This window comes from Sceloporus undulatus, chromosome 1, assembly GCF_019175285.1.
Source record: "Sceloporus undulatus isolate JIND9_A2432 ecotype Alabama chromosome 1, SceUnd_v1.1, whole genome shotgun sequence".
NCBI lineage: Eukaryota > Metazoa > Chordata > Lepidosauria > Squamata > Phrynosomatidae > Sceloporus > Sceloporus undulatus.
In genome coordinates, this window is record NC_056522.1 from 146,020,643 (window position 1) to 146,046,984 (window position 26,342).

At 37.9% G+C, this 26,342-nt stretch overlaps 1 protein-coding gene across 1 annotated transcript in view; it reads left to right on the forward strand.

Moving 5' to 3' along the window:
• Positions 1 to 26,342, forward strand: part of ASAP2 (ArfGAP with SH3 domain, ankyrin repeat and PH domain 2) — a 119,073-nt gene that overhangs the window by 67,722 nt on the left and 25,009 nt on the right. Inside the window, 11 exon segments of the mRNA XM_042446767.1 lie at positions 5,410 to 5,513; positions 5,642 to 5,711; positions 13,552 to 13,639; positions 18,296 to 18,344; positions 18,926 to 19,092; positions 20,273 to 20,406; positions 21,200 to 21,294; positions 22,454 to 22,643; positions 24,754 to 24,839; positions 24,999 to 25,114; positions 25,673 to 25,740. Coding sequence (XP_042302701.1) covers positions 5,410 to 5,513; positions 5,642 to 5,711; positions 13,552 to 13,639; positions 18,296 to 18,344; positions 18,926 to 19,092; positions 20,273 to 20,406; positions 21,200 to 21,294; positions 22,454 to 22,643; positions 24,754 to 24,839; positions 24,999 to 25,114; positions 25,673 to 25,740 — 1,167 coding nt within the window.

Here is a 26,342-nt window from a genome sequence, read left to right on the forward strand (position 1 = left end):
ATAAAATTTTCTTTGTCTTCAAATTCCTAGCACTGCAGAGAATGAGAAATTGAAAATCATTCACACCTAGTACTCTTACATTTTCTGTATTCACAATTCCCTTGTCTGTTCATTTTCAACTGCCTGTTTAAGATACTGAAGGAAAATGGTATAGATATGGAGAAAGAAGAATTCTGCCATCTCAGATTAAATTTTCTTTTAAATCCCAAAATTTCTAGCATTGCATTGACTTACAATTTGTGATCAGATGGGAACAGACAATTGATTCTGATGGGTTTCCAAGGTTTTATCCATGAATTTGGATCTCCCTCCTATGCTGCAATCCCACTTTGCATAGCTTTGAAGGAGCTGTCCTCTGGCATGGAGCTTAACACTCTGTTTCTGTTTCTCATTTCCTGCCAGATATGTGGCTTGGTACAGACCTGAAAACTTTAGTGCCTATGAGGTGGATGTCTCTGAGTGTTGTGGCTCTGAGTTCTGGGCTCTTTCCTGTTTGACTAAGGCCCAAGCACAGTGTCTCATCAGCTTTTGCCACTCATTCTCCCAACTGAGGTAGCTCTCCCTTGCCTTCTATGAAAGCATCCAGGTTGCTGATTATCACACATGACAATGATGAGGATGAAACTGAAGAAGGAAGATTAGTCAGCTGAAATTAACTCTTCATCAGCATAAGTGCAGTGGAAGTGTCAAGAAATGTTTAGCTGTATATGAAGTGCAGCCCTATATATGCATATTGTTTTTGTGGATTAGGACTGTAGGAGTCTTAGGGGGTTAGTTAGCACAACCTGTTGCTCACAAGCAAGAAGTAAAGCATTTCAAACTTTGTGTATAATTTGGTATTGGGCCTTTGTTGCTTTTCAGTATGCAGTGGGTCCTTGATATCTGCTGACGTTTGCTTCCAGGAACTCTTGTGGCTACCAAAATCTGTCGATGCTGAAGTCTCATTACAATGGGCCCTTCATATCCACAGATTTCTTATCCACAGATTCAACCATCCACAGCTTGAAAATATTTTTAAAATACATAAATTCCAAAAAGCAAACCTTGATTTTGCCATTTTATATAAGGGACACCATTTTACTGTGCTATTATATTTAATAGGATTTGAGCATCCGTAGATTTTGGTCCTGGAACCAAAGCCAGTGGATACCAGTGCCCACTATATATACAGTGGTGTAGTAAAACAATGTCCCCTATATAAAACAGCAAAATAGGTTTGCTTTTCAGAAATTAAAAATAATATTTTCAAGCAAAAGATGGTTGCATCTGTGTATACAGAATCTGTGGATGTGGAGGGCTTACTGTACAGAAACATATCAAAGTGGCTTTCAAATGCACGAGTCTTAAATGTAAATTCCCAGGGTGTCCCAGAGCACAAGAGGGACAAAGAGAGGGAGGAAGTCTGCCTTTGTGAAGGTAGCAGTGTAACTATGCTTAATGTTAATTAAAATTGATAGTATTTAAATCCAGAATCTGTACTGTGATCACTTTGGTACTACTGTAGTTACAGAAATGCAAGCTCACACAGAAAAGCATGCTTTCAGATCTGTATATAGCTTAAGGGTCTTAATGTACAAGCAACTTGTTACTATATTTCTCTGGAATACTCTCTGATATTGTTGTTTTTTTGCACTGCAAACTGATCTTTTCTTCTTTCTAAAATGCATTTGCCTTTTGTGACCGAAGTCTAGGAGAGTAAGTCCTTTTGTTTTTTGTAAATAGTTTGTTGCATGATTGTGGTGTGCATTTCAAGTAACTGGCCTTCTCTTCTTAAAGAAACAGTTTGCCAAATTGTCTCTTCCATTTGTAGCGTGCACATTATGTGGATTTATATTACCCATTTCATTTGGATGAATTGGATATAAACAAGACTATACTATGACAAATAGCAGTCTCAGTTTTCTGAGTGCTGGTAGTTATATAGCCAAAAGGGCACCACTCATTCACAAAAGGGATGTAAAAGGAGACTGTAAGGGTAGACCCCCAAGATTTATAGGAGTACCCCCTCCCCCCAAAAAAACACGAGGAGGAAAAATGTCTTGGGTGATGTCCTCTTCCCAAAAAGGAAACTTGCTCAGGAAAAACGGTAGGGAAGAAATAGAATGGAATATCTGGTATCCTGAACTAGAGCATTCTGTGTTACATTTTTTGCACTTCTTGGAAAACTTTTTTCTTTGATGAAATCCAGTTGCTTGTTTTTGTTTTTTGTCATCCTAGGAATCCCATCAGCTTTTTTTGTGTTTTGTATTATATGAAAATTATATGAAAGATAATGTGTGAGAGGTTTGTTTGTATGTGGGTTTCTTGAAATACTGAATGTTGTCTCTGTTCGATATTTATCATTTAAAATGTGAAGCATAATAATTTTCTCCCATATAGTACCTAGGAAAAGTATTCATTCTCTTTTGGCTTTTTCATGTTTTATTGTGTTACACTGAAATAAATTAAACTGACATCATTACTGCTTGATATACACAAGTTACTCACCACCGCATGTGCAAGAACATTTTTGGTAGTGCAAAACTTAAGTACAGTAAATAAAAACAAACTGACACTTGTTGGTTGCAAAAACATTAATCTCTTTTGCTGTGAATCATGCAAGTAAAGTCTGGGATAACCCACTGTTTCCAGAAGTCATAGAAGTAGTTGAGGAATCCACCTGTATGTATACAGTTCCAGTGCCACATGGTCTCAAGTTAAATAATAATAATAATAATATTAATAATAATAATACACCTGTTTTTGGAAGGATCCAGCATTTGCTGGAGATTATCTACGTGTGTGTATGTATGTATGTGTATACACACACAGAGAGAGAGAGAGAGAGAGAGAGAGAGAAATAGCTTCAGAAAGACCAAGGAACTATCAAAACAAGTCTGGCATACAGTTGTGAAGAAGCAACTGTAAGGATTGGCTTATAAGAACACATTCCAAAGTATGAACATAATCCAAACCACCAGTAAATCCATTAATAGAAAAATTGAATGAACATGGCACAACTGCAGCTTTGCTTAGAGAAAGTTCTGCATGAAAAATCAATGGCTGAGTAGGTAGAGTACTAGTCAGAGAAGCAACCAAGCAGCAAGTGATAATTCTGAAAGAGCAGGAAGAATCTGCAGCGGAAATGGGAGAAACTCCATGGGGCAACTATCATTCGATGCTCTGCAAAAGATAGCATTCATGGAAGAGTGACAGGAAGAAAATCATTAGTCAAACGAACCCATGTCAAAGGAAGTATGTGGAGGAAAATTTCCTGGTATGATGAGGCCAAAATTGAATTTTCTGGCTGTGCTACAAAAAAAATAACCATTAGGTATGTGGTGATCACTGTGGTCTTGCCTGGGCAATGCCACCCTCACGCTAGGGCATGCTGATGACAGCATCATGTCATGCCAATGCTTTTCCTCAGCAGGGACTGGAAAACTAGTCAGGGTTGAAGGAAGGATTGATAGAGCCAAATAGAGGGTAACCTGTATTCAGTCTCCAAGGAACCTAGGACCAAGACAGATTCTTCATCCAGTAAGACAGTGATATTGAACATACATCCAAAGTAACCCTGGGGTGGTTTAAAAACAAGAACCTGAATGTCTTAGAATGGCCCAGACAAAGCCTAGGCCTCAGTCCTATTAAAAATCTGTGGCAAGACATGTAAATGGCTGTTCCCTGATGGCCCCCATCCAGCCTGACAGAGCTGAAGCAATTTTGTCAAGAAGAATGGGCAAAAACTACAGGATAAAGGTGCACAGAGTTTACCCAAGAAGACTCATAGCTGTAATTACTGCCAAAGGTGTTTCCACTGACCCAGTGTGTGTATGTTTGTAAATGCTTATGCAATCAATAACTGCCAATTTGTTTTTGTTTACTTAAATTTTGCACTACAGTAAAACCATTTTGCACCTAGTGTCTTGTGCATCAAGTGGTAACAACATCAGTTGAATTCATTTTAGTTTCAGGATATAGCAGAATAAAATGTGGAGAAGTCAAACGGGATGAATCCTTCTACAAAGCACTCTAAGAGAACTCTTATTCTTCATCAAGTTTGTAAATGATTCAGTGGAAACCTGGTTTGCAAAGTCTAATCAGTATCAGCCAGCTAATCTTAATTAATCCTGAGCTCAGGTAACTGTTTCTCTGGTTATTTCTGTAAACTTTACCATGAGAAGTGTGGAAAATCTTTGAGTCACTGCCATCCCATCTAGGGCCATGTCTGCACAGGCCAAATAAATCAGCCTCTCCCAGTCCTCTTTGAGGGGAGACCAGATGATGCATGGCCCAGACCCTGATTGTGGTGCTAACAGAGCAGATGACATCTGGCCCATTCAGCACCAGAACTGGGGTATAACACCTTGAACATGCATTAAAATAATATGCTTTATGCTCTGGTTCTTCTGGGAAGATCTGTTGTCCTCCACTCCAATGGCAGCTGTTTGAGATGCATCCCGCTGTGCCACCCAGCGCGTCTGCCTGTACCACTAGTCCCTTTCCTCAGGTCAGAATGAGGCATCCAGGTATCCAATGGTGGCTGGCACCTCATCCCGATCTAAGTGAAGCAACCTGTGGTGATGGCAGGCGCAGTGGGTGGCTGAGCAGGAAGTGTGTGCACTGTGCAATCATCTGCCCTGTGTTGGAATAGGGAGTCTTTGCAATGGTGGAGAGTTGGGGCAGATCTGAACTGTCCTGCGCCAGGCCAGATAGGGATTGAATAGTATGTGACGAAGCCTTTTACAAGGGATTCAGGTTGATATGTAAGCTTATACCATTAGCAGAATATAGATATTTTTAATGCTTCCTCTGGATTTTAAATTGCATTTTTGGTTATAGGGTGGAAAAATAAAAGCTGCTTATGCAAGTCAGGAAGTCACTTTGTTTCATTTCAATCAGGATTTCACAACCAGGGACACATCTGCACTGCAGAAATAATCCAGTTTGACATCATTCTAACTGCCACAACTTAATGTTGTGGAATTCTGGGACCTGTAGTTTGTGGCACCAGAGCAGAGCCCTGGTGCTATAACAAACTACAATCCCCAGAATTCCATAGCACTGAGCCATGGCAGCTAGAGTGATGTCAAACCAGATTATTTCTGCAATGTGGATGCAGTACAGGTCTCCCAAGAATCCTAGGGTTCTGTGAGAGCTTTGCTAGTGGTTCCACAAGACATTGTTATTGGGAAAAAATATTTTTTTCTAAGCTGTAGATATAATAATTTTTATGCAGGGGTTTTCTGAGAGCTGAAAATTAGTTCAGATGTTTCTCCAGGGTAAAAAAAATTGAGAAAGGCTGGTGTAGATTCTCTCTGTTTGTGAATAATGGAACCAGAGGAAAGGTGATTGAATTCTGTGGTGAATGTGCTAACATGACACAAGTCATAGTGTTCTCTAATGAACCCTAACCCTCTGCGTTTGTAGGAGTCTCAGCTTCGCCAGAGTACAACTTACAGTTTACATCAACCTCAGGGAAATAAGGAGCATGGCACTGAAAGAGATGGCAGCCTCTATAAGAAAAGTGATGGGTATGTATAATACTGTTACTTCAGAGAGAGAGAGAAACAGTGTTACATATTGCTTGGTCTCTTCTGTAACAATGCAAGTTACACCAAAATTTAGATTACGTATTTTGTTTCTTTTTTTAAAAAAACAGAATCAGAAAAGTGTGGCAGAAGAGGAAGTGCATAGTTAAAAATGGTTTTCTTACAATTTCCCATGGTACAGTAAGTATTTGTTTACAGTATTCTACTCACACAGCTTGTTGCTAATACAGTACTAAAAGCTAAATTAGGATACAGTTGTATTTATAGCTATGAAACTGACTAAATCCTTTATAGAACATATTTAGTAAAATGACTGTAATGAAGAAGAAGAAGAAGAAGAAGAAGAAGAAGAAGAAGAAGAAGAAGGAGAAGAAGAAGAAATAATATTGGCAAAATGCTATGAGAATTAAATACTATTGGTCTGCCTACCCACTCATTTGTTACTATGCCTGATGATGAATTATGAAAACAACCAAATATTTTACTTATGCTGATAAAAATTTTGAGGCCCTATTCTGAGCAACTAGCTGAGGAGAGTATAAGTAACATGGTATGAAGGCATGTGACAGCATCTTTTAGAAATGCTCTGTTATTGTGGCATCATGTATAGAAGAGGATTGTTTTCAGTATATAATATTGTTTTGTTTTTAAATATATACAGGGACTAGAATGAAAACTGCTAATTCAAACTTTCTGAGCAGGTACACAGGAAGGAGGAGTATTGTTGCCATATGGTTGTTCAGGAAATGAAATAAAATCTCCCCTTGATACTGGCGTGCATATTGTGTTCAATTAACCAAATGTGTAACTTAAGTAACTAAGAATGGGGACTGGTTTTACATCATGCTTTCAGTTTTTTGAAAGAAAGCATGTAACTAAATATAATCTTTATATCCCAAATTCCAAATCCCTACTGCCCATATGCCGCTTGCCTTACAGAATATGTGCTGCAGTAGGAGAGCAGCTATGAAATGTATCTCTGGTTCGTGCTGTACACTTATGAGAACACTGTAAAGATCATTTATTTGCAAATTAAATGCCCAGAAACAGGTACTGCGCAGACTCTCCATGATGCAGAAACTAAAGACCTCTGCTGTTTTATAGTCTAAATGTTCATAACCTGCAATCTTAGATACCAAAGATGTAATATTGTACCACATTAAGGCTGTCATGTCTGTACCCCAGCTGCCAATTGTTACCCCTTCCACATAGAAGATAGTCAGTGATATATTTTCACTGGTTCTTACTGTTGACAGCAAACTTACAGTTCCTAGATTCTATAGCATTGAGCCATGGCAGTTAAAGTGGTGTCAAACTAGATTATTTCTGCAGTGAGAATGCAGCTATATTGGATAAAGTAATATAGATTTTAATATGTTCTAATATTATGTTCAGATAACATTTTATACTATTTTATTTAAGGCATACAGTACTTACGTAACTAATTCAGGAAAATGTTTATATTAAAAATGATGTATAATTTCTAATCCAGTTTTAAATATTTCATTTTAAATAAATGACTCTCATTCTAATTGGTATTCTCCTGTAGAACAAATCCATTGACTAAACGGGATTTCCATGAGTTTTGGCTTAGATCCTGCAATTGATTCTATGAGCTCACCCTAGATGGAACAAGTCATTAGATTTAGGCCTTGATCTTTATTATCCTGCTTGATAATTAAAATGGAAATGTTAAGCAGAGAAATGCTCCCTTCTGCATTAAATTGATACCAAACATCATAACATATTACAGTTTGGTTTAGTTTATATGCATACAGTTTCTCTATATTTCCTGTTTACCTGTGCTTGACATTCATGGTGTAGTAAAAATAGCAATACAGTGGTACCTCGGGATACGAAATACCCAGGTTACGAAATTTTCGGGATACGAAAAAATCCCATAGGGAATCATTGTTCCGGGTTACGAATGTTTTTTCGGGTTACGAAAAAACTTTTGGTGCTTTTTTCGGCTTTTTCGCACGGAATCGCGGCTTTTCCCCATTAGCGCCTATGGCAATTCGGCTTACGAAGGCTTTTCGGGTTACGAAAGCGGCCGCGGAACGAATTAATTTCGTAACCCGAGGCACCACTGTACAATCTTATTTTCATTGTTCAAAACAGTTAACTCTCTTTCATCTTTGCTTGTGGCTCAATTCATATTTGATTGTAAGCAAACTTCAAGTCTGCATGCTCCTTTTTCTCCTATGAATGAATTAGAGATGGAAATAATGTTTGAAATATTCCAAAAATGGTAGAAAAATGTGTCTCTCAAGTATCAGGAAACCATGACTGAAGTGAATCTTGGAATGATGAGAATCTTCACAGTGGTGGAATTCAGATATAGATGTGTTAGTCTGTAGGATCAGTATGTAGATAGATCTTGTAGCACCTTTGAGACTAACTGAAAGAAAGAAATTGGCAGCATGAGAAAGTCTACTTCCTCAGATGCATTTGTTAGAGTGGAAAACCAGGGACAGACCTATACAGTGGACCCTTGCCTTACGCGGGGGATCCGTTCCGGACCCCTCCCCGCATTAGGCGAATTCTGCCTATGCTGGAGCCCCATTCTCTTGGACATCATTTTTTTAAATGCAATTTTTGCTAGATTAGGCATGCTTTGATTTAAAGTTAGACAAATCCGTGGATGCTATAAGTACCTCTGCTTATAAATCTAGTTATTTTTGTTGGGTTACATATAAATATTATTAGATGTGTGTCTTCTAAATGTCCCTAGGGTTGCCATCTTTAAGATAATGAAGGGAAGAATCCATATCTTATATATGCTGTTCATAAATTCTTATTTGACAGTGCTAGACCTGACTTTCTTCTTCATTATTATCTTGAATTCATGCAGTCTTTTTCTTTTCTAAGGCCCCATACAGACAGGCCAAAATAAAGCTGCTTCAAGTCACTTTGAAGGTATGCTGTTTTAATGATGCATGCGTCCTAAGAGTCTGAAAGCTGCGCCAAAGCCACGATCCAGTCCTAAGGACTGGAGCACAGCTTTGGTGCAGCTTCCGGACTCTTAGGACGCATGCATCATTGAAACAGCATACCTCCAAAGTGACCCAAAGCAGTTTTATTTTGGCCTGTCTGTATGGGGCCAAAGATATCTTAATTGCCAGGGGCTGAGGCTGATCTCAAAGTTCTACTTCAATGAAACTTGTTAATAGAAAGCATAGCAACTAAAAGAACACCACTCAGATTTCTTCTTCTTTTTCTTTAACCAGAGAAATATTGAAGCCCTCTGAATCACCTCTTAGTAGTACAGATGATCAGTGTACAAAATGATAGCTTTTTGTCAATAAGACTACTTTAGTGGTTTGTAAGTAAAAATTCAGCCCACTTTTTTCTTTACAGTCACTTTAGACAATCAAGTTTTTTACCTGCTATTGGTGGCCACATAGTTTTCAGTCTTAAGTAGCTATTTTTCCGGTTTCCAGTTAGAAGTGCTTATAAGACACTGGAATTCTTGCATGTGCAGGGTCTGTACATGTTCCAGATGCCAGAAGAGAGCTTTCAAGTATTCCCTGTCTCCTAAATGTATACTCTGTATGATCATAATGGCACATTGCCCAGAATTGCTTTCTTGAATTAGTTACCGCTAGCTGCTGACACTTTCAGGCTAGGCTTCAGACAGATGGACTTGAGTGGCTCTTATAGGGGTTTAAATTTCACTCTTCATCCTCCCTTTTGTTTTGTGTCTTGAACTGTTTAAACTGCTTCCTCCTTTTTAGCACCTTAGTGTGGTCATTCACAACCACAGGCAGAAGCAATCTCACCACTCACTGGGATGTGGTTGAGGGCTGTTTCTTTTCCTTCAAAGTACCTTTTTAAGGAAGGGACTTGAAATGATTTCTGTTGATAGAGAGCAGCTAGGGTTCAAGCCTCCTGGATGCCCATGACCTGTAACTAGCACATTTAATACCAGATGTATTAGCATAGCCATGACTACTGTGTGGAGGGTGCACAACACATCTTGACAAGCACATTTATTACTCCTGTAGGTGTTCTGGAACTGAGAGCTAGGGCAAATTAATATCTGAATTCTTGTACCTGGAGCTGTACTATTTCTTTTTGACCTTTCTCAGTCAGTTCCCAGTTGTGTGCTTATCCATTTCCCATTTCCTCTTTAAGGGAAATTGTTGTTTTCCTTTTCCTTTCCTCATACATTAGATCTTTCTTTCTGTTAGCCGTGCTGTTATTCTGGCAGAATTAGGTTGTTCTGTGGGGTTCTGTTATTTTTGGCTCTCTCATCTTAATCCCACCTTCTCTCTCTCTTTAAAAACATATTGGCTCTGGAGAATTGTGCAAATGTCTATAGATGCATTTTGATAACACCAGCTTGCATTTTATATTATTTAAATATCTGTCAGGTAAAGAGTTGAATTTCACAAAAGCATAGCCCTGGAAATTATGAACTACACAATCAGACTATGTCTCTCTGTCCTTGGACCCTTTTTGGCTTGGATAGAGGAATAAAGACAAATCAGTTTACCAGGAGGAATGAACAGCTTCACCAATGTTTGATGATAATGATGAGGAGAGTATTATAAGGCCTCCCATGCATTAAGAAGATTGGTTAAGTTACATTTAAATAAATAAATAATAAAATTTTTATTTATATGCCGATCAGGGCGGCTTACATCAGATTAAAACACAGTGTACAAACAGATTAAAATCCACAACAATAAAATCAAAACAAACAGGCAAAAAGCCCCATAGCCCAACCTCTTGGCCACGGAAGAGGAGGGAGGCCCACAGGATTTTTATTCGGGGAATGCCTGTTGGAATAGGAAGGTTTTAAGATCCTTCCTAAATTGGGCCAGGGTAGTAGACGAGCGGAGCTCTGTGGGCAGCGCATTCCAAAGGGCTGGGGCAGCTATGGAAAATGTCCTCCGTGAAGTGGAGGTTAACCTAGCCCCAGGCACCTTCAGTAGCTGCTGCCCAGACGTTCTGAGGGTGTGAGGCGGAATGTACGGGGAGAGGCGGTCCTTCAGGTATCCTGGGCCCAAGCCATTTAGGGCTTTATAGGTAATTACCAACACCTTATATTGAGCTCGGAAGCGGATGGGCAGCCAATGGAGATCTTTTAAAACCGGTGTTATATGGCTGGCCCTGGGAGCACCAGTGACCAGTCTGGCTGCCATGTTCTGCACCATTTGCAGCTTCCGAGTTTGGTATAAGGGTTGCCCCATGTAGAGTACATTGCAGAAATCCAATCTCGAAGTTACCAGAGCATGTACAACAGTTTCTAGGTCCCTCTGGGCCAGGTATGGGCGCAGCTGGCGAATCAGCCGAAGCTGATAACAGGTGCTCTTGACCGTCGCATTCACCTGAGCAGTCAGGTGAAGCGACGAGTCAAGAAGCACCCCCAGACTGCGCACGGAGTCCTTCACAGGGAGCGTGACCCCGTTCAGGACAGGTGGAACCACCGCCATCCCTGGACCAGAAGAACCTATCACTAGTACCTCCGTTTTCTCTGGATTCAATTTGAGTCGGTTTTCCCTCATCCAGCCCATTACTGACTCTAGACAGGCCACAAGAGGAGAGACGCCATCCCCAGTCACTGCATCAGTCGGATGTGTGAAAATGATTGTTACCCATGTTAGGTTTAACTGATACACTAAATGCATTTACCTGTGTGCGCGTGCATCTTCAAGTCACCTGTTTGACCCCATGAATTTCATAGGTCTTCTTAAGCAAGGAATCTCAGAGGTAGTGTTACCACTTCCTCTGAAATGCAGCCTATAGCAAGATTTTATTCATTGATAGTCTCCCATCCAAGTGCTAACCAGAGTTGACCCTGCTTAGCTTCCAAGATCAGACAGGTGCCTTTAAGGTATTTAGGAATAGTTTCCATTAATTTTGATGAAACATTTTTTCCAAAAAAAGCAGGCTTAAAATAAAACTTCCATAACAACAGCAATCATGACTTGAAACAAATAGCAAAGGAAATCTGTGCATACTGATTAGAGTTTTTAGGGCTAAACCTCATAGTTCTGGGGTGGGTGGGGTTTACTTTATTTTCTGCTACTTTTCACTGGCTGTGTGTTGTGGACCCTTGTAGACGAGCTCTGTGATGATTTGGCAACCTCAGTTATTGTCTTGCCTCTTGCTCTGAAGTAGTTCTGGTCCATGAAGATAAAACTCACAGGATATTCCAGCAGACTTTTGTCACCTCATCACTTGGTTTCTGCTCAGAGATTCAACTTTCAGTGCCCTAACTGCAAAGTCTAGTTCACCATCAGCTAGTCACCACTTAACAGAACCAGTGGCAGATTAATATATTTTTCTCTATAATTTTTTCTATAAACTACATTGCTCTAAAAATTAAATCAGCAGCAGCAGCAACACTAAAAGTATCATTGGTCATTCTTCTTGCCTTTGCCAGTGATGGTTGTATATCTTCCTTTCAAAAGGCAAATCAACAGATGTATTCTGAAGACACCACTGTTTCCAAGGCAGATAAAGCTGTATGCACTATGGGGCCAAATAGGAACCTATCATTTTCCAAACTAGGGGAAGATGCTGTGTCAAAAAATGATTGTTTTGCCTGTCCCAATTTCTCTGTTTGCAATACTAACATAATACCTGTGCATCATGATGTGATGTTCTGTGAACGAAAGCTAATTGCTAGTTAGAGTAGATCCACTAATTTGGTAGGATTTTCACACATTTTGTCATGCCATTTAGCAGCTGATTCAATGGGTTTACCAATCAGATTTTGAGCTGTGAGATTGCATTAATTTAGTATTGTGAATGCACAGTCCTAAGGCTTCTCAAGTTAAATTTCTAATTAAAAGCCAAGGAAACTCTGGCCACAGATGCTACTAATCTTGGTTCACATTCTTTCTTTCTTTGTTTTTTAAGCCAGAATACAAAACACTAAATTCTTTGATCTAATTTGTTTCTTCTGTAGAAAACCTTTCCATTATGTTTCTGGTTTGGTTCATTTCTTCAGAGAACCATTATTTTTTTCTTTGTAATAGAGGCATAGTGCTATTTTATATTACGTTCTACGGTGTAGACATAAATATATAGTCACATGGGCCTTGCTTCAGATTGTATGTGTGTAGCAGTTATGTGTGTGTAGTGGTACAGTGATAATCAGCCTATGGTGTTCCTGAAATGTAGTTGTGAAAAGGTATAGATGGATATAGCCATTAAATGTATGCTGCTTTTTAAAAACTAATTTCCTCCCATTTCGTAGCTATTGAGTAGGACATGTGAAAATGTTTGACTTCAGTCCTGATTAAAAGTGCCATAATGTTCCTCTTTGGTGTACAACTGTGATAAACAATATGAGGGCTTTTTCTCATAGTTCATCTTCTGGAATTACTGTGTCTTGTGTTGTTTATGGTCAGATTGAATATGTAATTTTTAAATGTTGTTTCACTGACTATAATGCTTTATTTGTCTCTAGACCTCTACATTTCCTAAAACATTTAGGAGAACTGCTGGGGGCAGCCCATGGACCAAGTGTATAGAGGGAAAACTTCACCCTAAAATATTGGGGTGAGCCCTGCCCCTACATGGTGCTCACAGGATGTGGCTATTTATTTAGAATATTTATACCCCACTCTTCCACCACAAAGGCTCTCAGAGCAGTACAGATTGTTAGTTTGACAGCTCCCTGCCCTCAGGCTTACAGTCTAAAAAGATAAGACACAAAATGGCAATGGGAAAGAGGATCAAGTCCAGCAGATACTGCTGGTTCTTCTCTCCCAGTAAAATAGACTCATTTTAATAGTAGAACATAGAAGACAACAACTCGACCCTGTCCTTGAAGTTTAGCATCTCCCCAAATTGCCCTGGACCACCTGACTGTTTCCATTTCTGATTGATATTCAAAAGAACTGAATACCTGTCTGCTTTGGTAATTTTTTTTAGCACATCCAGTATGTTTTGTATTTTGGTGCAGGAGGCTTCTTCCTTTCAAAATTAATGGTAACAGAAATTGTTATTATTCTTTATGCATTCTTACTAAGGGATATTCCTCTTTTTTTTCTTTAATTAGGCAAATCGACCTCCTGCAAAGCTCAATCTCTTAACTTGCCAAGTGAAAACAAACCCAGAAGAGAAAAAATGTTTTGACCTCATATCACGTAGGTTTGTTGTTCAGTTCCATAGGTTCTCTATATTAGTTTGACATACTTCCATATTATTTCAGAAAATCAATGAATGGCAAAATATCAAAGATCAGTGTAGTACAATTAGAATATATTATTACTATTTTTGTTATCAGAATTACTATTGCTTTTTGCTCTATTTACATTTATATACATTTATACACATGCCTTTCATACATTTCAAATATCATTTTATATGTTTGTCAGTAAGATTATTTGTCAGCGTTTTTATTGCTGCATCCACCATTGATTGCAACTTTACAATTGGTATTTCGGGTCTGATTTCCTGAGATGCAGAATCATATCTCAAAATCATTTATGTTATTGGTTTAGGATCATTTTGTGAAATACTGTAAGTCCAGTTATATAATTATAAACACTAAAATGTCCTATTGTGGGGTTTTCCTCCTGTTTAGGATTTCTCCTATCACTAGAAATGATGTAGCACCTTACTTGTACAGAGGACCCTTGTTATATGCTGGGGTTTGGTTCCAAGATCCCCCATGTATCCTCAAGTCCCTTTAAATATAATGACATAGCAAAATGGTGTCCCTTATAAAAAATGGAAAATCAAGGTTTGATATTTGAAATTTATACTTTTTTTGAACATTTTCAAACTGTGGATGCTTGAATCCGTGTATAAAAAGTCCGTGTATAAGACAGGCCGACTGTATAATAAATTTATAACATTCTGTTGCCAGCCAAGTCCCACTGTCCAGTGCCTGATCGGTTGAACTTGAGATGTGATGAAATAATCACAAACACACTAATGGCTGAACTACGGCTAATAAGTTAGGAGTCAGTCACCAGGCATAGAAAAATGGGGGAACAAGCAGTGGGTGTTGAGGAAAAGCTGCATCTACCAAATTTTACACAATGATTGAGCTAACCAGCTGTGGTCCTTTAATTTTGAATACATGAATAAATAGTACCTTAGATTTTCTTTGTAGAAGAAAATATTAATTATTAATAATAATTAATAGTTCATGACCAGTTCCTTTTTTGATGGCTCATTTTACTGTTATGAATTTATAGGAGAAATGAAATCATTTCTAATACCTGAAACAGCAGTTCCCCATTGGTCTCACTATCTGACATAGCAGTGTTATTTCTTTATTGTTGCTAATTATAATAGGATTAGAGTACTTCTTAGGTTGTGTTTAGTTATCTTTCTGCTTTTGCTGTACCATTTTATTAAAGCACCATTGCTACCTATATGTTACAGAACTTTCATGAAGACTCTATACATAACAGTTTCAACCACAATTTTCTGAATTACTCTTCATGCCTGAATGCTCTCTTTATTTCTGATTATTTTGACAGTGATCTGCCGCAGGATGTACTATTCCACATGGGAACTGGGAACATGTCATTAAACTTGCCCACTTCCTTCTTTCCTACCTTCTTTTTTTGCCTGTATGAATCCTTTTCTCCTTTAATCCTTCTCTCCTTTAAGTTGTTTGTTTTGACCAGCACTTAAGCTTATCCAAAACCAAGCACACTAGAAAGCCCTGATGTTAAGTGTGCTTTGAGGGATAGGGGATCACCGATGGGCAGAAGGGAGCTTGCAATTTCACAGCATGCTTCAAGACATTTTTAATAGGTTTGTTGTTAGCTGCTCTGTGTATGATATTCATTTTTTCTCTGTTTGATAATTATTCCTTTGTTCCTCTGCCTCACTAGATTCATGCTGATATGGTGCTTTTAAATTATTTTCATATTTTATACTTTGCCCAAGAGAACAACACTTACTGGAAAACCCAAAAGCAGAGCAAGCAGATAAATACATACATACTGTCTCGAAAGCATAATTTGGAGACTGGGAACATTATAGATTGTGTGTTAGAAGGTTTTTAGACAAATAGAATAGTCTCATCTATTTGTATCAGAATATGAGTGTCACAACTCATTTTTCTCTGCTAATTTCAATTACAGTCTTTGGAGATTTCAACCACATTCAGATGGAACAAATGAACCAAAATTGCTGATAATTTTTCTTTTATACAAGCAGGAAGACACAAGCAGCATGTTTGTATATACTTTCTGATAACCCCATGCCTGGTGTCTCTACTAGTGCAAGTGGCAACACTAATAAGAAATTAATCAAGAAACTATGTTCAAACCTCAACTCCTTGGAGAGCCCTTAAAAACTTGCGAATAACCAAATTAGCTAATGTCAAAGCCGTAAATGTCAAGTGCCAACTGTAGTGTCACCTAAAAGAACAACATCCCTAAATTCCAGCCACTTGCCTGTACACATCTTTTAAGGCGGTTTACAGACCGCCAAATAGTACGTATACAATACGTACTAGGGTTAGGAAGGGGCGGTGCTTCCGCACCCCCCTAACCCTAGTACGTATTGAATACGTACAAGATGGCGGCGCCCTGTTCATACGGGCGCCGCCATCTTTACGTATCGGACATTGAGCGTCCGTACGCGTCGCGGGCGTTGTGACGTAGTGAGTGCGCCCCTGGCGCCTCACTACATCGCAAACGCGACTTAAAAAGAAGCTCCATTTTGGAGCTTCTTTTTCGGTCCGCGCGGGAGTCGGGCCGTGTGAAGGCTCCGGCTCCCCCGCGGACCTACTGGCAGTGGCGGCAGACCGCCGCAAAGCGGTGGTCTGTACCCCGCCTAAATAAAACCAAAAGATCAAGGACAAAAAAGCCACAACTAATTTAATTACAATATTACTGCCATTTGGTACTTTTTTGTTTTATCTGGTGTAACATATTGGGGCAAAAACAAACAAGCTTCATTTATATACCACCTTACTGTTTACAACTGTAAGCTAATTTGCCCCCAACCATCTGGGTACTCATTTTAGCAATCTCAGAAGGATGCAAGCCTGAGTCAAGCTTGAGCCCTTTTGCTGGTCTTGAACTCGCAACCTTGTGGTTTTGAGTGAGTGGCTGCAGTACAGGCATTTAACCAATGCGCCACCAGGGTTCCTCCTGTGATGCTTTTTTAGCAAAAGTATGATGCAGTGAATCCGAAGTAATGTTCTCTGGTTGTCAGTAGATTCAAGTTGGGTGTGTGAGTATCCTTGACTTATTGCAGTCATGAAATATAAGGAGTTTACACAAAATACTAACCACAGTGCAGACCCTGAATATATTTGCATTCTTATGGGGGGGGGGCAAAATATATGCCAATTTGCATAATGCCAAAGGATTTTTTTATCTCTGTGCATGAGGGTTGGTATTGGTTCTCCGTTACTGATTTATTAGGGAGAGCAACCAGCCAGGATCTAGTTTTGGTTGCACATGGGGGGGGGGGAGGATTTTTGCTTCCTCCTCCATTTCTTTTTAATGTAAATACTGCTGCTGGAAGGAGGGTTTAAATAACAGTGATCAGGAAGCATATAATAAGATCTATTGTTAAATCTGGATGCAGCCATTAACTGCTACTTTGCCCAGGTATGACCAAAATCATATCCATTTTTGTATTGTGGCTCTGTGTTAAGAGTGGACCATGCATGTCTTCCAGAATAAAGAGGGACTTGTTTACTTGTTACCTCTGAATTTGTACCAGGTTTCATTACCTGAGCTTTGTCTTCCTCTTTCCTTGCTGCATACCTTGTTAATTTTCTTTGCAGTAGCCTATCTTGTACTGATGTCTAATGCAGGATATTATTTGGAAAATCATCACAACTGTCACTCATAAAGCTGCTTTATGCACCATTTTTTCCAGTATGAAATCTATGACAGGAGAGTTTGCCCTCTTCAGATGGACTGGGGTGCTTCCTTTTTTTCCCCTTCTCTCATTCCTTCTTTTGTCTTTTTGTTAAAAGAATATAGAGCTTTTAGTTTATGCAGTTTCACTTCCGTGGAAATGAAAAAAAACAACTACAATTTAATTTCTTTTTCAATTTTTAAGTCTGAAAGACTACTCCCTAAACTGTACTCCCTCACTCCTTCCCTCCTTCCCTCCCTCCCTCAATTCCCTTTTTGTCTGAAATATCCCTCCTACCTCCATTGTCATTATATTTCTGATACAGATATTCTTTCCCCATTTTCCTTTTGCTGAAAAAATACTGTTCCTTCAATCTATTGCCTTCACTTGCCTAAACTATAGCCTTCATCTATTCCTCTTTTCATTGTCAGCTACTTTTCTGTTGATCTCTGTCTCGCATCTACCCTATTAATTAAAGAGACACTCTGATCTTCACTCTTTGTCACACTACTTAGAACATCTGCAAGTTTGTACACCTTCCTCCTATTTTATATTTTGTCATTCAAATAAAATTATTTCCCTGTTTGTTTGTTTGTTTGTTTGTTTGTTTAAAACTCTTTCTGAACATGGTAAAGCGCAAAAATATTAGCCCTTCAAACATCCTTCATCTTTTTATTTTCTAATTTAGTACTAGTTTTACTTGTACTTGCCTGATCGTCAAATTAGGCCGCTTCAACCAGTCTTATTTCAGCTAGACAGAAGACAAGGAGAAAGTGGTGGACAGAAAAATACTTTGTAAAAAGGTTTGTTTGTTTTTTTGTCAGAGACATTGTTAGCTGTACTTATAAATTATTTTATCCTGCTTGACTCTTTGGCCCATGTAATGAGGCCAAATGTTTGTCTTTCAAATATGTGTTGATGAAATGTATTTGGATCAACACTATTTTATCATTTTATAGATGACCGAACGTATCATTTCCAAGCAGAGGATGAACAGGACTGCCAAATGTAAGCTGCATTAAATATTTCGACTTTGGTGACTGCTGTTTCACTTCCTTGTGATACAGATGTCTTAATTCTTACTTGAGGAGGAAGATGTTCTCAGTTCTAATTCTCATGGTGCAGACAAGCCAATAAGTATAAAAGTTTTGCAGTTATAGGTCATCTATGGGTAGAATTGTCAAAATGTGTAATCTGAAAACATGAGTGTTTAGTAAATAAATACCCATCTAGCCCATCGAGAATTTGGTTTTCACTCTATTGGAATATCTTAATCACATACAATATAAACCTGAAAATAGATTTAAATTTTCTTCTTTTTCACATTCAAAAAGCACTTTGTGCAACCATCTACATCAGCTGGGGATTCCTGCCCCCTTCTAGCCTTTTCTCTATACATTTCTGTGGAAGCCATCTAAACTTGAAATAATAATCTGGCAGTAATTCTCCACCTAATAAATTTGTGAGGGCCAGACCCAAGCACTAAAAACCTCTTCTTCCTTCTTTCTGTTTAAACTTCTTTCTGAAGGATGATTGCATAATTACCAATGCAATTAGAGAAATTTATAATTTTGTTTTTGTTTTTCAAGTTGGATATCAGTGCTACAGAACAGTAAAGAGGAAGCTTTAAATAATGCATTCAAAGGTGATGACAACACAGGAGAAAACAATATTGTTCAAGAACTGACCAAAGAAATAATATCTGATGTTCAGAGGATGCCTGGAAATGACACATGTTGTGATTGTGGAGCACAAGGTGACTTTAATATGTTGAAGTAGCATATTTTACCTATGTTTCTCTCTTTCTATTCTACTCTTCTGGGCAGCTAACCAATCATAAACTTATTAAAAACACAATTAGAGCTCCTTTACTAGTAAAGGGGTGTGTGTGTGTGTGTGTGCGTGCGTGCGTGCGTGCGTGCGTGCGTGCGTGCGTGCCATAGCTCCATGAACTGTAAAATTAGGCAGTTGACATAGTAACTGAACCCTATGGATATGCATGAATCTTAGGGTTACGTTTTATTTATTTATTTATTTATTTACTTTTTATGATTTTTAAATGTATCAATTAATTTTAATTCATTTAAACAGTTTGCCTACATTACCATCTTCAGTCACTATGTGGCAGACTTTTCTAAGCATCAAAAAGGAAACTATTCTCAAACCTGGTATGTTTATTTCTTGAGTCATCTCCACATTAGCCAGAGGGAAAAGAATATACCAGGCACAGGTCTTCATTTTGCAAGGTTTCTGAACTTTTCAAAAAGATAGAAGAAAGAGAAGATGTTTCTGCTGATTAAGGATGGGAAAGGACAACAAGCAAAGGGAGAAGCTCAGTAAGCATCAGGTGGAACAAGTGAAATACCTGTGACAAAGAAATCAAGTGGAATAGAGAGGAAAGAGAGAAAGAGCTGAGAGAGGGATAATTGGAATAGGTGGGAAGTGAGAAATACAGTGGTGGGGTGGAGGGACTAAAAGGTGTCTAATCAGTGTTTCTATTAGCTGTACGTACAATAGACGTATGTCCCCAAACTGAAGAAAACAATATGGACTGTCATTGGAACAATCCCGTCACTGTAGTGAAATGTTACTGAAACACAGACAGAATGAGCCCCTTGACACATAGGACAAAAATTTGTTTCCCTTGGGTCCCAATGAAATCAATGTAAAGAGTTGACCATAATTTAAATCCCCTTGGTTTCCCTGGGAACTAGACACAACTAACGTAGTCTGAAAAAAACTTGCTGTAATCTGAATATGAATAGTTCTTCCCAAGGAGAGTACCAAACATCTTATTTTCTCCAAATTTCTCTATGCATTTGAACTAGAGTACTTCATACTAAACAACAAAATCTTAAATGGCCGTTGCAGAATTTCTGTTGTGCAAAATTTAATTGTTCATAGCTTAGTTTCTTCTTTTACTGTTTCATGTTCAGATCCTACATGGCTGTCAACCAACCTGGGCATTTTAACTTGCATCGAGTGTTCAGGAATCCATCGAGAACTTGGTGTTCACTATTCCAGAATGCAGTCACTCACATTAGATGTGCTGGGAACATCTGAATTGCTGGTAAATTAAAAATATTTCTAACCTTATAGCAATAGCAAGTACATTTCTATACCGCTTATCCGTGAACTAAGCACTCCTTAAGCGGTTTACAGTGTCTAAGCTAATTGACCCCAACAAGCTGAGTACTCATTTTAGTGACCTACGGAAGGATGCAAGGCTGGGCGGACCTTGGAGTCCTGCCTGGGATTGAATTCACAGTCCTGTGGCTGTAGTACCGGCATTTAACCACTGTGTCACCAGGGCTCCATCAGAAGCCAAGTTACTGTCTAATCAGCACATGTTTCATATCAGTCTAATTTTACTTTCTTATACTTCATAGAAGTAAGGAACTCATTTTTCACATTAAGGGAAAGTATATTAGAACATTGGACTAAACCGAACATTAGTTGTACTTCGAGTAGATTTACTAAAATAAATGAGACTTAAGGTAGTTATGACTGTCAATCTCCATTAATTGCAGTGGATCTACTCTAAATAGGACTAATGTTGGATTTAGCCAATGTATCTAAAGCAGAGAGCCAGTGTGATGTCATGGTTGAACTGGAACTTCAGTCTAGACTAGGGTTCAAATCCCCACTCAGCCATGGAAATCCATTGTGTGATCTTGGCCAAGTCACACTCAGCCTCAGCATAAGTCAGTGACAAACTCTCTCTGAACAAATCTCGCCAAGAAACCCCCATAATAGGTTAATCTTAGGGCCACAACAAATTTCACCTTTAATTCCTGCTATCCTGGAAAATGGATAAATCAGATTACTGGATTTGCTAGTTGACATGTTGATATTTATTTTAGCTGGCCAAGAATATTGGGAATGCAGGATTCAATGAGATCATGGAATTTTGTCTACCTGGAGATGAAGTAGTCAAACCTAATCCAAGCAGTGATATGTAAGTATTAAATCTAGAAAGCTGATGCACTGTAATGTGGCTGTGGAAAATGTTGATGAGTCCTTGATTAATGACACAAATCAATTAAATAGCTGTTTTTAGGATGCAAATTGAAAGCATACATGTTCATATGTTTATAAAGAATAAAGACATATTCTTATAGATATCTAAAGGATTTTTAAAGTTTGCTTTTAAAATGCCTTTGTTTGTTTAAAGGCACAGCTGAAGTGGAAAGAAATTACACATGACCGCAAAAATATTTAAAACACAGCAACAGTAGTAACTGGGTAACTGGAATCTTTCTTCTAGAACCCAAATTCCTGTTTTGTTTTTGAACATGAGTTATTTCATGAGTATGTAAGGAAATCATGAGAAAAGGTGCCATAGTTAGTCGAGATGAGAATTTACCTATATCTCAATTCTCATAAAACATCAGTCTAATAGCAGTTAGCACATGTGTTCCACTTGCATTGAAAATAATATAGTTTGAAAGATCAAATTATGCAATAAGAAAAGAGGCAAGGAGATGCACACTTGGCAAAAGCAAAGAAAAAAGATGTAAAAATATCCAGATATAAAAAGTTATAGCAGTGCTTCCAGTCTTTTAGACAAAAGGAAAGAATAGTCTGAAGAACTAGCATTTCAGTACAGGATACCTGATCTGATTATCCTCTAATCTGTAACAGATCCTGTGTTAAATCATACATGACAGCAAAGTTAAACAATTGTCCATGAGCTTAGTAATGAAGAAAAGTAACATAACACTGTGTTTTTTAAACATAGGCAGGGATTTCACTTGAATCACTGAAGAAACCAATCAGTTGAATGTAATTTAGTTAACCAAAGTATTTCTTTAAAAATTCCTGAAGAAAACTAAAGAGAACAGATTTTTGCAACAGGGACCAGAGTTTATATATTTTGTTTCATTAATCAGTTAATTATTTATACAAGTTCAGACAATATTTGTCATGATGATGAATACATCCTTTTCAGAGAAGGAAAAAAGTTATTATACTGGTCAACATTCTACCATTAAAAAAAAAAAAAGGCTCATGGGACCTGGATTTCATTTACTGTAACTTCCCTCCTTCCTGTTAAATGAATATTTGAATAGCTCATGTCATCATTCCAGAGAGTAAATCATGCCTCATCATTTCAGGAATGCAAGAAAAGATTACATTAATGCCAAATATATTGAAAGAAAATATGCACGGAAAAAATATACTGACAATGCAGCTAAACTACAAAACCTGTGTGAAGCAGTCAGAACAAGAGACATTTTTGGATTGGTTCAAGTGTATGCTGATGGTGTGGATTTAACTGAGAAAATCCCACTAGCAAATGGGCATGTAAGTGTAGAAACTTTTTATTAATGGCTCTGTGAACATGAAATGCTATAAATGTGGAAATCATCATAAGTAATTTGTAATATTTTCAAGATAATTCACTATCACTCTATCAAGAAGTTATGCTCATGATAATTTACAGTAGTCAGCCAAAGCATTCTTTGAGAATCCTCTTATCGTGAAACTTTAAAAGATACATTATTAATAACATAAAACATGAAGGAAAAGAATGGGCAGAGATATCATATTCCATTGGAGTTTTATGGTTTTCTTCCCCTAGGGCTGCATCCACACTAAAGAAATAATACAGTTGGACAACACTTTGACTGCCATGGCCCAATGCCATGGAATTCTGGGATTTGTATTTTTGCAGTTTTGTATTTAGCCTATCAGAGAGCTCTGATGCCACAACAAACTATAAATACGAGGATTCCAAAGGATGGAGCCATGGAAGTTAAAGTGGTGTCAAACTGCATTATTTCTGCAGTTCAGATGCAGCCTAAAACATGATATTTATTTCCATACATTTTGTTATTTCTCGGTTATTTCTATAAAATGAATGAATTGCCTAAGAAATTGACAGGAAATTGTTTACATACCTGTATTGTAATTTGCTGGACTCTACCCTGCCTTTGGCAATGCATGTTCAGATACAAAACAGTACTGCCCTCATCTCTTCTTTCCCTTCCTTTTCTATAGAGTTTGTTTCAAGGGACTGCTATATTCTACTAACTGTTTCTGATTTGATACCCAAGTCCTTCTTTGGCACAAAATGCTCCACTTTCCTGTCCTAGTTTGGGAGCTTCTAACACCAGCATATAAATAACCCATTTTATCCATTTTCTAAACATCCCTTGCATACACTTTTTCCAATTCTTTTACCTATTTAAATGGGTATCATTTGCAAGTTTTGCCCCAACATATTTAACAGTAACTCCTAGAATTAATCCTTAGCCATGTTGACTGGATGATGGTGGGGCCTCCAGTCCAACACATCTGCAGGACTTCCACATTGGATTAGGCCAAATTGCATTATTATCCTTTAAGGAAAAGTTGTATTAAACTGAAGGCTTGCAGTTCTAGTTGGCTCTTGCCCATGCATCAGTTTAACAGCTGCTTTAAACTATTTTTGATACTGAGTTCTAGCAGTCTAATTCCACTGTGATTCAGGTGAAGACCATATTTTTGTATAGGCTCAGCTTATCTCAAAAGATTCAATAGTACCTAATTGAACCTTTCCTTCTAGCACCAATATTTAATTATGGATGGAGACTCTGCCTGTATGGTAGCCCTTTAAAAAACAAAACAAAAACTCTCTTGGAAGTCTAGGTTTTGAACACTCTGCCTAACAACCCAATTTCTTTTTCCTTTGCTACCACATTACTAAATTGCCTAACTACCCTAAAAGCACCAGATCTCATCTGATCTTGGAAACTAAACAGTGTCAGTTCTGGTTAATACTTGGATTGGAGAGTGCCAATGAATAGCAGGTGCTGTAGGCTATATTTCAGAGGAATATACTCAAACCACCTTGTGAGTATTCCTTGCCTTAAAAAACTGTATGAAATTCATCAGGTTGCCATAAGTTGTGATGAGACTTGAAGATACGTACACACCACATTACTATATTTCCCAGTGTCAGTGATGTCAATATGACCACAACCATTCTTCATTTTCCAATTACTTTCCATTGTCTTCATTTATCTCCAGTATTGACGTCATCTTACTAAGTAAGTCATCATGTGGTCAATACACTGATCTGTCTATATCCTCAGTCAATGACTCTTCTTCTAGTAGGACACCAGACACAGGCCACAGCAATATATCTTCAGTGGAAGAGGACATCAGCATGTTACATGGAAAAATACTTCCTTCTAATGTATTGATTCCCTTCTTCAGAACAGCTCTCTCCCTGCCTCCCTCCCAAGGAGGCATGTTTGTTTTTGTTCTGTTTAGAAGCCAGATGACTAAATTGGTTACAGTCAGATTCTTAACATTTGCTTAGCACAGTGCAGTAGCACTAAAGATGGTGGATAGAATTTGGCAGCACTTTCCATATAATTTAATAAATAAATTTGTCAGAAGACACACTTTTGGGTGTTTTTGATTTTAGGAACAAGATGAAACTGCTCTTCATCTTGCTGTGAGATCGGTTGATCGGACTTCACTTCACATAGTTGATTTCTTGGTGCAGAATAGGTGAGTTGCCATCCTGAATGATTAGCACATTCTCTGCGCAGTTCAGTTCCAGGACTAAAATTGAGGAAAGCAAAATATCAGTTGAAAAAGAAGTAAGAATCATAAGACCATAATGATTGTTAGTGTAAACTAAGCTCTAACCTTTTTTCTTCTATATAGTGGCAACCTTGACAAGCAGACATGTAAAGGTAGCACAGCTCTTCATTACTGCTGTTTGACAGATAATGTTGAATGCCTCAAACTACTGTTGAGAGGAAAGGCTTCCATTGAAATAGGTAAAAGGGTAAAGAGTGCCCTTCTATTCTTATATTTTTGCCATACATGTGCTATATGACAATGCCTAGACTTGGAGTAATGTTGCAGTTTTTTTCTCATTTAAAATAGATATTTAAAAAGCAATATCTGTAAGGAAGATTATCAGAAGAAAATTGGGAAACTGCATTTTTAATTCAGTGATTTCAGCTTTGTTTATTGTGTTTGCTGACTTAGGGTTTGTTTGTTTTTCTGTTTCTGTGACACATCATTATATGGTGAATACTGAATTATCCCAGTCACATAGAACTGGCTAATACTAATATGCATTTAATCTAAGTAAATTATTCAGCTAAACTTAAATACCCCATCTCATAACATGGAGCCTAAAATAATCATTTTACAGTCTTTCCCATCAGATGAAAAGATGTTTGCTTGTCTCCTGCTGAAAATGTAGTTTCTAAAGATGCACACTTCAAATTTGAGTTGTATCCCGCTTTTTAATAATAATAAAGTTAAGTTTTTTAGTAATATGACTTAATCAAACAAAAATATAACACTTTCCTCCTATTGATTTATAGCCAATGAAGCTGGAGAAACGCCAATGGATATAGCTAAACGCCTAAAACATACACGCTGTGAAGAATTGGTATGATTTCATTTTTGGGAGTGTTCTTCAGTGTAGAAGTGTTCTTGGTTATTTGGTAGTTTTTAATGGGGATTCTGTAATATTTTGTTAAATTGTGGAAGAAAACTAATAAATATTTGTTAAACTTGATCTCCTTAGAGCACTGACTTCCTTACATTTTGTTGTTTGTTGTAGAATCCTGAAAGCACCAGATGTTGAATTGATGTATGAATATGTATGCTTTTTTAAACAAAAAAATGACACTCAATCGAGATAATGCATATAGTGCATTTGGCTGATAATACTGTTGTAAATATTGAATTAGGTCTGGAATTAATTAGGGAAGACCCATTGGAATAACCCAATGTTTGTTAGTTTATATTGAAAAAGTGCACTCAGTGAATCTTGTTATTATCACGAAACTTTCTGGGAGTGGAGAAATGGATATCTAACCAAGTCTCTCCCCCTGGCCACTTAATGAACCCATAACTGGGATAATTCCAGTCTTAATCTTCACATGCCCATTCTTTTGGCTGTGTTCTGAATATCCTTGTATTTCATTCAGAATGGAGCTGTGTTAAGATCATGTTTTTATCAGAAGAGTTGGTTTAGAGCAGTGTTCT